The 12,344-nt window shown below is 48.5% G+C and overlaps 4 protein-coding genes across 4 annotated transcripts; 3 read left to right on the top strand and 1 right to left on the bottom strand.

Moving 5' to 3' along the window:
• The first annotated feature begins 2,674 nt into the window (after positions 1 to 2,674).
• Positions 2,675 to 3,462, top strand: BDQ94DRAFT_134452 (uncharacterized protein). Its single transcript, XM_026764468.1, has one exon. It carries the CDS (start codon positions 2,688 to 2,690, stop codon positions 2,946 to 2,948), a length of 261 nt encoding a protein of 86 aa, XP_026631725.1. The 5' UTR covers positions 2,675 to 2,687; the 3' UTR covers positions 2,949 to 3,462.
• Positions 3,463 to 6,135, top strand: BDQ94DRAFT_134453 (MFS transporter). The gene is made up of 6 exons (XM_026764469.1): positions 3,463 to 4,137; positions 4,267 to 4,366; positions 4,427 to 4,439; positions 4,510 to 4,727; positions 4,779 to 5,329; positions 5,390 to 6,135. Exons 1-6 carry the CDS (start codon positions 3,891 to 3,893, stop codon positions 5,935 to 5,937), a joined length of 1,677 nt encoding a protein of 558 aa, XP_026631726.1. The 5' UTR covers positions 3,463 to 3,890; the 3' UTR covers positions 5,938 to 6,135.
• A 22-nt stretch (positions 6,136 to 6,157) lies between these two features.
• BDQ94DRAFT_165810 (bifunctional terpene synthase/polyprenyl synthetase family protein) lies at positions 6,158 to 8,899 on the bottom strand (the record flags this gene model as incomplete). The annotated part of the gene is made up of 10 exons (XM_026770406.1): positions 6,158 to 6,580; positions 6,645 to 6,729; positions 6,805 to 6,865; positions 6,926 to 7,027; positions 7,092 to 7,252; positions 7,310 to 7,464; positions 7,512 to 7,564; positions 7,634 to 8,145; positions 8,200 to 8,494; positions 8,566 to 8,899. The coding sequence occupies 10 exons, from the start codon at positions 8,897 to 8,899 to the stop codon at positions 6,158 to 6,160; spliced, it is 2,181 nt and encodes a 726-aa protein (XP_026631727.1).
• A 1,974-nt stretch (positions 8,900 to 10,873) lies between these two features.
• Positions 10,874 to 11,925, top strand: BDQ94DRAFT_134455 (uncharacterized protein). The gene has a single exon (XM_026764470.1). It carries the CDS (start codon positions 11,300 to 11,302, stop codon positions 11,678 to 11,680), a length of 381 nt encoding a protein of 126 aa, XP_026631728.1. The 5' UTR covers positions 10,874 to 11,299; the 3' UTR covers positions 11,681 to 11,925.
• Positions 11,926 to 12,344: the final 419 nt, after the last annotated feature.

The raw sequence follows: 12,344 nt of genomic DNA on the forward strand, positions 1-12,344 counted from the left end.
TTTTTTTTTTTTTTTCTTCTTGTTTCTCTGCAGGGAGTATTGCATTGGGAAGCGAGTTCATAGTATAATAGCTTTAGTTACTGGGTGGTTTGTACCTTTCGTCCGGAGATAGGAGTCTATATTTTGTTTCTCGCCTTTTTGGTGCTAATTTAATTCTTGTCGCGAATAGGGGTTAATGGCGGCAGGCTGCTTTCAGAGACATATAACAGAATGATGCTGACTCCTATTCCGCCCCAAATATAGTGTCATTAGCCCATTTCTTAATGACAGTCCAGTCCCTTTGATACTTAGATAGTCCAGACAGGATGTTTCGTATCTTCACCCATATCCCTCGATATGCACCATGTGCATCTGCGTCGATTGGAAGTGTGCACAGTGGTTTGTTCCTGATACCGCGCAGTTGAATAGAGGGAAATCTGTTTCCGCAAAGCTCGCAACCCCGGACAGACGAAAAGTCTGCTTTCCGGCATCGGTAGAACTGGAAGAGTATTAGGATGGACTTGCAGCCCAACATTTCATACATTTACAAGTTCGTCAGACTGCGACCAAGGCTCCTCGCCAGGCTAACTGATCCCACCAGGGCTACATTGTCGGTTCTTGGTAGAGGTCGTTTCCATACGAGATGTAAATGATGCCGGGCTATCCATTTAGAATAGTTCATAATATTGGGAGTCTGTTAGACAGAAAGTGAATAGATGGATGGATTTGGAGGGACTTGGTAGTATATCGGAAATAATCCTGGTCAGTGGGTTGCACCTAGCAGAGAGTGTGTGGGTAAGTGGACCATTGAACCCATGCACTGTTGACTTCGTTCGGCTGACTAAAACCGAAGAGTGTCAGTGAAAGGGGACGATGATCTTGAGGCTATTTCATCTAGTGATAGACATTAATGAGCCGTCTAAATCTGTCTGTGGTATTGGTGAGAACTCTATCTTACCAATAAATTGTACCCTGGGACGTACGTCGTTCAGACATTCGGGTGAGCAACTACTCCAGTTTTATTTTCAGGACACAACAGGCCGGGACCGTGATTCGCGCCAGGAGTACACAAATATTATGACAGCGTGCAGCTGTCACTCAATGTAAGCTCAACAGGGGCATCTTCAACTGCAAGGATCTCGGGAGACCCTGGATTGATTCTCTTATCGCATTTTCCTGCATCAAGGGAGTATTCCAGTGTATGGTAGCCATGCTGCTAGCATGATAGCTATCAGCTCAAATGTCCCCTTATTATATATAGTCACTGATGACTGGTGTTCTAACAGGAGGATTGCGTAGTTGCGTTCCCAATTTGAGACGCACAAGGTATAATAAGGTCAAAGCCAGTGTAGCTGAGCCATAAAGCTTGTCAATGATAGTGGTATATAACATATGAAAAGTGTCATCGGATTGCTGAGAATAGTTTTTTGCCGTCGGGACGAGACCCTTTTACGAGCATGTGCATATTACTTAATTACCTTACCACTGTGGGATGCGCCCGATTGAGCGTAGGCAAACCCCGTGGGGAATTTGCAACACATCGGAATATTCCATAGGTTCAGGATTGAAACAAAGGTAGTGAACCCATGAGGTTGATGAATGGAGTACGAGTGCATAGCAACATATATTCTCTGAACATGACTCGGATCCACCACGGGAAGGTCCACCGTCTTCACGTCCTCAGTCCCAAGCATAATGAAGCGACTTACGACTGATACTATTTTTCTAGATTGTGATTCTAATCTGCTAAGGTCTTTAGTAAAATATCACCTCAAGTGGCCCCTTTCAAAATCTACGCAGAGGCTCTCCAAGCGCCTGTTCGGCAAGGCGCAGGAGCGTCATCCAAAATGCCTCTTTCAGCATCTCATAGGAAACCCTATTAGAGTCTCAGTATACCAGAACTACGGCTTAAATACTCCTAACCATGCAGATATATATGTGACTGACATACCTTCACTCCAGCAATAGCCACCTTCTGTCTAGCTGTGCGGTAAGCCTTGGTGATAGATAGACATCCGAGGGTCAGTCAGAAACCCTAAACTGTGTCATATTAACCACCACGAAGCGCCAGCGGCTCAATTCCCCGTGCTGGCTAATTCATACCCTCCTTGTAGGAATGATTCTGAGCACTAAATAGCGCGCGTCGCAGGCTACCAACCCTTCAGCATAGTGACCGCAACCGGAAATGCCGATCAGCGGAGCCAACCTGACGGGAATTCCTTAATCCGATGCAACATGCACTGCTTCTCTCCCACCGGAATAATTTTCTCAGATGAATGTCAACGACCACAATGCATTCCTCGGTACGAGAAAACGGGCGACGATCTCGCAAGCATTTTTGACACGCGACCTGCTCCGTTCTCTTCTTCGAGGATCGGAATGACGTCGTTTTTCCGAGGACGACCGGGAGGGACTTTTGAGGGTAAATGGTGGATACTCGGCTAATCCGTTGCACCACTCAAGGGGCCCTGGTGGCGCGGTTCCGCGGACGAAGCCGACGGCAACATTCGGACTCTCATTTCACCTTCTTCTTTCGCCCGTTTTAGGGGTCTTGGCACGTGCGATTCGATGGAGACAGTAAGACCTGACTGGCTTATTATTGGATATGAGGTTATCCACTTGGATGGTGACCCACCCACGGTCAATGTTAAGAACCGCAAGGCTACCCCAACGACATCGAATCATACAATCCTGAAAATTTTTCTGTTATGTCCTGCTTTCTTTTCCCTTTTTTTCTCACCTTTCTCTGGCTCCTTCCCATTCTCCACCGTCATCCGCTTAACCTGCAAAGCGCGCGCGCACACACACCAGACCAGGTCAACCCGAGTAGCAAGAGGCAAACTGCCCTGAACCCAAAGCGCCATGAGGAGAGCAATCCTGCATCTTCCAGTCACATAAGACTAGCTATACCATTCCCAAAGCGACACAGTTCACCTAGGACATCATTCCGGCCGCTCATACTCAGCTGAGTGTGCTTTTTGTGTTCGTACAGAGGCAACCAGCAAAAACAATCGAAGCGACATCATCAGCTCTGCCTTGGGTCACTGGCGGCAAGCGGGGTACTTCGTACCGAGTAGTTATGGGTAGTTATGAGTGCTGTGGGCCTGCCTGTTACGCATTGATGTTATGTCAAACTTTTTCCCAGGCCTCCTGCGGTGCATGAATCGTGGGGTTTATATAGGGTCCGACAATTCCCCCTCCCGTCGTCCCACGGCTTTCCTTCCCATCTCACTCCTCCCCGGTCTTTCCTCTCCACACCTCGACCCATCTTGAGGTAGTATTCTGTTACTCCTCTGTCTTTCCCTGCAAGTTGGATTCCTGTTTTGCGACCGAATCAACTGGCATTTCTCTTTCAAGCGTGTCATCCTCTGGACTGCAAAATACTGTGAATATCCGGCTACCAGGCCGAACTTATATACGAAACAAAAATCATTTCCGAGCGTTTTCTGTGTGGTGTCGTCACAACACTAGACATAGTCATTCTAGGACCGAAAGACGGACACGGACACTCCGACCACGCGCCCAAGCAGAAACCCAGAGAGCGACCTGTTTCGTGAATATTCCATTGCGCCAACTACCATCGCGATCTCCCTTCGCACCTCGGTTGCCCTTATCTGCCCGCCCGCCCGCCTACTATTGCACTCCCTAGCGTCTGCCCTGATAGCGCCCTGCGACAACCTTTCCTACTCACGGTCTAGGTTGTAAGAAGAGACGAGATTTGAACCGTTTTTCCCGAGCAGCAATCCCATCACTCGAAGTTAGCCCCGGCGACAAGGCATACCGTACCCTATTTAGGTCCCCGGCAGACAAACCCCAGCGACATTCTAAGACGATACGATTTTATTTTTAGCCACGCGCCACATCCCGATCGTTGACACCCCCTTGCGACTATCCCTGGAACGCTCTTCAAGATGAGTAACTGGTGGAAAAAATTGCAGCGGGACCGCTCGCAGATCCCCGAGGTCGTGATTCCTCTTGCCGATGCCCCCAATACGATCTCCCAAACGGATAAGGATACCGAATCCAATGTCAACAGCTTAGATTCCCAGGAAAAGGGTGCCAGTTCCGCAACCCAGAGCACTACGCTAACCCTGGAGGCCCTCCGTGCAGAGGTCGACTCTGCCGTCTCTGCATCGGGCCATAACACTGTCTATGATCGTATGTTCCTGTTGCCATGTCATGGGCGATCTTCGACCCCCCAAGGAGCCGGCTATTCAATACTTCCCCAGCCAGGACCTTCCCCTACTATTGACCCGAGAATCTGGATGTCTGACTAGATGATTACAGGCAAGGCCAAGATCATTAACAAGGCCATTCAGGATATCGGCATGGGCCGCTATCAGTGGGAGCTTTATATCTTGTGCGGATTTGGTTGGACTGCTGACAAGTGAGTGAACTGATTCTTTTAATCGGTTCAAAATTGTGCTAACCTCTTTTTTTCGTGCAGCCTCTGGCTACAGGTGAGACCACTGGAACTATTCTCCGACGGTGTCGAGTGAAGTGCAGCCGAACTAATCCAGTTTACCGCAGGGAGTTGCCCTGACCCTTACCCCTCTCTCCATGGAATTCGGCATTTCCGAGTCCTATGTTCGCTTTACTACCTGCGCCTTGTTCGTTGGTCTGATTGTTGGCGCCACTTTCTGGGGTCTTGCATCTGACATGATTGGACGTCGATTGGCTTTCAACACGACTCTCTTCCTGTGTGGCGCGTTTGGTCTTGCATCGGGCGGCGGTCCCAGCTGGGTTGGGTATGTTGCCGCCTACCCTTTGAGATGTCGCAATGGCTAATAAAGTATCAGTACCTGTGCCCTCTACGCTTGCTTGGGATTGGGAGTAGGTGGTAACCTGCCCGTCGATGCTGCCATCTTCCTCGAGTTCTTGCCCGGTGCTTCAGGAAACATCCTGAGTTCACTGGCCACATTCTGGTCAGTGGGTACTTTCATTGCCAGTATGCTGGCCTGGGCTTTTATTCCCAACTACTCTTGCTCCGACTCGAGCAACTGCACCAAGGAAAATAACATGGGCTGGAGATACCTTGTTCTTTCTCTAGGTGCCATCACCATGGTGTTCTGGATGTGTCGATTCTTCTTTTTCAAGCTGTATGAATCGCCCAAGTTCCTAGTCTCCAAGGGTCGGGATGAGGACGCCGTCGCGGCTATTCACGGCGTTGCCCATCACAACAAGAAGAAAACCTGGCTCACGGTGGAAATCTTGCAAGAGATTGGCGGAGCTGCCGAGGATAGCAAGGAACAGAACCTTACCTCTGCGCAAATCCTGAAGCGCTCATTGTCCAAATTCTCCGTGCAGCAGATCGGACCTTTGTTCTCATCTAAGCGTCTTGGAATCACCAGTAAGTCCTGCCCTGGTATTTCCATACAAATGCCTATCATCAGTTAACGACGAAAACCAGCCGCCCTCATCTGGCTCTGCTGGACCACCATCGGCATGGGATACACCCTCTTCAACGCCTTCCTGCCCCAGTACCTCGGCTCTTCGTCTTCCGTATATGTTACCTACCGTAACTACGCCATCACCTCCGTGACCGGTCTCTTCGGTCCCATTCTCGCCCTCTACATGGTCGACATTAAGTACGTCGGTCGTAAGGGTACAATGGCCCTGTCGACGTTGGTCACTGCCGTCCTGCTCTTCTGCTTCACTGCAGCCAAGACATCCGACACTCAACTCGTCTGCTCTGCTCTCGAATCTTTCACCCAGATGATCATGTACGGTGTCCTGTACGCCTACACTCCTGAGGTCTTCCCCGCTCCCAACCGTGGTACCGGCTCTGGTATCGCCAGTTGCCTGAACCGCATTGCTGGATTCTGTGCCCCTATCATCGGTATCTACGCTTCCGCGAACCCCAGTGCGCCTATCTATGCTTCCGGTGCGTTGTTGCTGGTTTCGTTCGTGGCGATGATTCTGCTGCCGATTGAGACTGCGGGTAAGCAGAGTTTGTAGAGCAAGGAATCCCTGGTGAGGATGTGTACATGTTGGGGTTTGGAAAGATGGAGATGTCTTTCTGTTGATACCATTGTTGTTTTGTATGTATGTATATGTTGTTATGACCGAGATAGCGTGCATAATTGGTTCTGGGAGAGTTGATAGAAAAATAGACGGGTTCATGATATAATTCATTCAACGTTGAAATAAGCAGAATTAAGTATGCTACCCCCTCACACTAGTTTAAAACATTCTTCCACGCCTCATCCCGGTACCTACCCCACACGCGCAACACACTTTCTAAAGTGTTCTCCGTCTTACTCGCCTGATCCCTACGAGAAGAAAGCTCACCCTGCAGCTTCGCCAAAATACTCCCCAACAGCCAATTCTTTACCCCTGTCAAGCTTTCAATTTTCTCAAGCTGCCTCATCATTTCTACAGAAAGATCACGCAAAACACTTCGGGTCGCTTCCAAGCTCCCACTCCGTTCAATCATCCCAAGGATGAAAGTCTTCATCTCAGGAGACGTGTTGCTTTCTCCTTGCTGCTGTAGCCATTCCATGAGAACAGTAGCGTCTGTACTGCTTTGTATAGCGCGAATCAGTGGGAATGAGAATTTTCCCTCGTCAAGGTCTTGGCAGAAGCCGCGTTGGGTTGTGTACTAAATACGGATTGATTCAGCCTTCTTTGTAGGAGGTATTTGGGGTTGCAGTTAAGTGACTTACGTCCTGAGATACCAGGTTCTGGTAGTCGTCTCTAAGTTGATGGCTTCGTCCGATCAGGTTCATGAAGTGGGTTAGGTCGAGGGTGCTGGGTAAATTAGTATGATATGTATGCCTCGCTTGGGGATATTTGACGTGTTGAGGGTATAGTAGGGTGACATACCGGTTTTGTGTGGCTTCGTTCTGCATGAGCCGCGATATCAATATCAGGAGGGCACCGTTTTCTTATCTCTGTCGTTAGTCATGGTGACACAGAATGAATTATGTGCTATAGATGCACATACTGCCATCGACCATTCTGAAGTAGTCTTCCTCTGTCGGGATGCTTTTGTGTCTGGCCCATTGGAGGTCGTGGGCTTGGCCGGCGAAGAGTTGGGCAATTTGATCTGAGATACGGGCTCGAGTTCAGTATGATTACAGTTTGGCATCGTGGGAACTAATAAAGCTCACCGGAGAAGATCAGCGATGCAGAAGGAGAAAGCTGCAGGCACAGGCGCAGGGCGTTGTTTATTTGAAAACATGCAGAGTTAATGGTTTGACCCACGCCGAAGATGGTATGTACTGCAGGCTTGCCGCGCCGGAGGGGGCTGTCGTCTTGTATATCATCTAACCTGGTGAGGTATTAGTACTACTCATGTAAAGACAAGTTGCAATCATTGCGGACTCACATTAGAGATGCTTCATGGAGCAGAGAGGCCACGCCAGAAATAACGGCCAGGGAGGTTTGTGGGGCCTTGTACCACTCTTGAAGAGCGTCTATCAAAAGATTGCGAAAACCTTTCGATGGTGTGGAAGTGAGGTATTCGTATGGCTTCCATAGGATCTAGAGTTGTTAGACTGATCAATAAAGAGAGTAATTATGTTGCTTACTGTGTCGTCCAGCTGCGGTATTGCCGCCAACGCTGGATTCTTTCTTTCTGGATCTGTGCATATGAACCTTTTTAGTCGCGACTCGCATCACACATGAAGCTAAGGGGGAAGAAGAAGCATACCTGCGATGTCCCCATTTCCTGATCCCATATCTGGAGTAAATTGCGTTATCCTCAGAGAGCTGAAGACGGAGGGGAAGTCAAAAGATCCTCTGTAGGGATTCTGGACGTCTTGATGATATCGTATAGCGCGGATGCTCCACAGTGCATTTCCAGCAATGGATAGCTCAAGGATCTGAAACCACTTTTTGATTGATAATGAGGTATCTGACCTTTTGAGATAATCATCACGGAGGCAGCAATAGCGTTCTTCATGCTCACGGATAATGTTGTAGACAACCCTTTTCGCGATTTCTTCGTCCGTATCATGTATCTGCATAATCATCTGCACGGCGTTGACGAGTGGGATCGATCCTCCTGATTTCTTTGTTACCCGCTTCTCCTTCTCCCAGGACCAGATATCGTTCGTGACAGCTAAGACAACGTAGGCTAGATATGTAACCGGTCCGGCTTGTTCTTCTTCTTCTGGTGTGAGTACGACACCACTAGCCCAGCCCATCATACGGGCCACCCAACTTACAATGGAGTCAGTTGCTGGACGACCGGAATCTTATAAGGGGCTTACCGACTTCGCTCCACAGTCCAAGGCTCTGGTGGCCAGATAGTCTTTTATGCTGGTAAAATGCTTGTCGCGCATCTGCCTGCCTGTCACATGCCACTGAGTGAAGTTAGCTTGGCAGCGACTGTAGTAGTCCGGATCGATTTCTTTCAGTATCGCCCAGATCTTTGCCCCAATTTGCTTTCTCGTCCGATGAACTTCATTTGGTTCCATGAGAATTTCCACTTTCCTTGTCCCAAGAACCCTCGTTAAGGTAGTGTCCTCCAATAAAGGGTTTGTTGGCTGAATAGCGTCGACTGCAACATCTGAAGGCCGAACAGGATGGATCAGCTACTCGGGCGTGCCGTGATGCTTGGTATTTGGAGTTGACACTCACCATCATAGACAAAGGCATATTCAATAAAATACGAGCAGAAGCCAATACGCTCTGGTAGTGCTTCTGGGGCGCACAGTGCTGTAAAGTCGCCATCGTGCGCGTTCATTCCCCCAACCACCTTTCCCACTCCACCTCGCCCAAACAGGTCCACATGACACTCTATGCAAGCGTCATGAGAGATGGAGCTATATTTGCTTATTCTTGGCTGGAAGCGCGTTAGAAGTTGGCTCTCCGTCACTTCATCGACTGGGGCAGGCTCAGAGCGTAGAAAAGGTAAGGGACTTGTTGCTGCTCCAGGTTCTAAGGAGCCACGACTTTTTGCGTGACCGTCCATGTTGGTCACAATGGAAAGTCGGTAGGGCAATGCTGTATGGCGTGCTTATTCTCGCGTTGTGATATCTTCTAAACCCTCTTTCATTCGTTGGTCCCGGATGGAAGGGATGAACCTTCCATATAAAGGGCCTGTAGCCTGCCTGTATGCATAGCTAGCCAAGTCGAGCGGTCCAGAATAGGTAATCCTGCGAACAGTTTGATGGGAATAGATGCGAGCGGGGAAACCTTGTCATATCACAGGCATTAGCCAATAGAAGTAGAGTTAGCAAAAATTTACATTCCTGGTGCATTCATGTCACTGCCCCTTTCATCCGCGACTCACATTTCTTAGTCCACAAAGCACTTTTCTGTGCCGCATCGGCATGTCAAACCCCCTATTCCGTATACTTGACCGGGTCTGGTTTCACGTGATTTGGAATCACAATATCTGTGATCCGCAAATGGTATCAATGTGAATCAACTGAGTTCAGTCAGCAGTATAATATCCGTCTGTGGCGGCAGCAAGGAGGACGGCGCAATAGGAATAGCTTTTGCTCAGTAGCTATATGTTAACAGCTGCAGCAGGGCATGTTACTGGCGCAGATTGGGGCTGTGACTAGCTGTATCAATAATTATTTAGAGTTTACTCCCCGCTGGCCAGGGAGCACGACCAACACCACTTAGCAACCACAATTAACCTGATTAACCTGTTTCAAATGTTATTACCATGATTTCCTTGCTTCGATCTCGATGACAAAAAGCAGACTACATTCTGGTAATACCTGGTGGATATTCTTTGTTTTCTTGGATTGTGTAGTGGACAATATTCCCAATTAGGCGAATTCCTATGCCTATGGATAGTTGCTGTTGTATGCCGACGTGAGACATCCCTAAAGAGATGACGATGAGTACTCTTGCAGTTTCTCTATGCAGCTTTTAGGATTGGATATGTAGGATTCTGAGCAAATGATATCATATTTCCTTTGACAATATATATAATATGAAACTGCCGTAAGACCAAATGCTCTAAAACCAATAGACATCCACTGCGCCATTACAGTTAGTCAAACATGAAAATCTGTCTATTAGAACGTCATTTGACCATAAGATAATAGCCGTTGAGGTGGTTATGTTTAGTAGAATGGCGGTGGAGGCTGCTAGAGCAAAAGCTGCATAGCCTGTTGACATGACAAATATGAATTTCTCAAAACAAAACAGAATGGGAAAACAGGATGCGCTAGGGTGAGCATCAGGTGTCACAGCAAATTAATAGAAAACAAAAGATCTGTTGGTCCGTTTGAATCAGAGCGACCCTACTAAAGCGGGACTTCTAAGCCGCCATTCCCGCATCCGGTGACAGGCATCGTAATAGGGGTACTAGATTGGGGCCTCAACATTCTACATGCTGGAAAGTATATGAGACGACAGGATACAGTAAATGCAACTAGATAGTAAGGTCCTGCCAAAGTAGTTACCCTCCTCTTTTCTTCTGTTCTCATCTTCAGTGGCTCCCCCGGAAAGGGTGTTGATTAATGCAGGAGGGCGCCAACAGCATGCGAAGGGCCTGGTACTAGCAAGATGACCCGAAGCAGCGAGGGATAGACGTTCTACTACTATAGATTGAAAGCTATCGCCCGTCTTGGTAGGCCATTCCGAGGCATCATATCTTATTCGTATCTCCAAACATATAATATTCTTTTTCAACATAGACCAGCAAACCTTGGAGGCTCAGCTTACCGCTCTCAAGCTTCCCATCTCGCACATCCCATGGGCAGGAGAAATAACAGCACACAGACCCCTGGTCGAGGCCAGTATGCTTGATTGGGCCGATAATTATGGCTTGTTGATCGACAATGTAGCCTACCGCGAGAGAGTGAAGCGAATGGATCCGTGGGTATATGGACTGGGTGGCACTGGATACTCAGCGATATGGGGCTGAAATTGCTGTCGGTGATGTTGATGATCGGAATATTCTTTATTGTCTGCAAGAAATGAATTACAGAAAATTGTGCCAACGTTAATCCCATATATGGCCGAAGTAATTGACTGTGAGAGAAGAGCCCCCATCTAGGCCAGTCGTTAGGCGGCTCAATAGTACTAGCGCTCACGTCAGCATACACGATCTGTAGACGAGGGCGAATCAAACAATGATACCTGGTGTGTATACAAGACTAATATTTTCACTGCTACCGTTCAAAACTACTACTATTATATATCAACTTAGGCAACAACCTATTCAGGGCAAACCCTAAGCTTATGCATGCTAGGCTTCCATCATGCCACGGTATTTATATGCCATGCAGTGCAGCTATGATGCCATCGCTAGAAACACCCCAAAAATTATCAATCGTCTACAACAAACTCACAAGTCGCGAATAAGTTCTTTCAAGTATCAAACGAAGTACTAGAAGACCCACACACCATGTCCTCCACCACGTTCGCCTCCGAAGCCACCACCTTCGAATCGGCCCTAACCAGCCTCTTCAGCGGTCCTCCTGAGACCACCGAAGCCGATCTAGCCAAGCTCTTCACACCTAACTTCACACAACGCGACGATGAGACAACGCGCGACTTCCCTGCCTTTGTCGCGCACATCAAGTGGCTGCGGGGGATTCTCCCACCAGGAAGCGTGACACTCAAAATTACCCAGTTCCTGCGGGACGGGAATCAATTTGCGGATAGACACAGCTCGACCATGAAAATGCCGGATGGAAAAGTGGGCGCCGCGGAGACGTTTATGTTTGGGGAGGTGGCAGAGGATGGACGAATTGAGTGGGTGGTGGAGACAGTGAAGCGGAAGTAGTGAAAGTGAGGACTGGGATAATTCCGGCGGGATGAGGCATTAAATTGTTGTGATTGCTAAGAGACATCACATTGCTCTAATATGAGTTTGATTGCGACGGTTAATAATAATGTCCGAGTGGGAGAAAATGAGTGGCGTTATCCAGGCAGCTGCATGCAATACTACATTCCCCTCACGAGGGAAATCTGGCCATCTCGGAAATCAATGGTGTCATCCGAGTTGATTCCCCCCAATAATGGTCCTGATAAGCCACTATTGCTGCAGAACGCCTATCTATGCCGTTAGTGCATGCATAGTGTCCCCAGTTCTTTTTCTGCCGATTAATCTATTGCCAGACGGACTCCGTCGCGCTTCCGAATGCCGGGAACCGCGGCTAAGCTTTGCTGTAGCTTTGCTGCAGGAACATCTGCATCTTTCAAAATATCTTCAGAGGAGCTGATCGCTGAGTTTCTCAAGAGATTAGATGATTGTTCGTACTTGGCCGCAATATAAGCTTCATGGCGGCTTCAACCTTCCATGAGAAATAAGAATAAGGCTGCCGGGGATGGCTTCACCGTGTCCCTGCATGCAAGGGATGCATAATGCACCGTGACCTGTTCCACCACGCCGGAGCCCGCCCGCCCTCCGACGGCCCAAACCCACTGCAGAATGGCTTGATTAAGTT

The sequence above is a fragment of the Aspergillus welwitschiae genome (assembly GCF_003344945.1).
Source record: "Aspergillus welwitschiae strain CBS 139.54b unplaced genomic scaffold BDQ94scaffold_2, whole genome shotgun sequence".
Taxonomy (NCBI): domain Eukaryota; kingdom Fungi; phylum Ascomycota; class Eurotiomycetes; order Eurotiales; family Aspergillaceae; genus Aspergillus; species Aspergillus welwitschiae.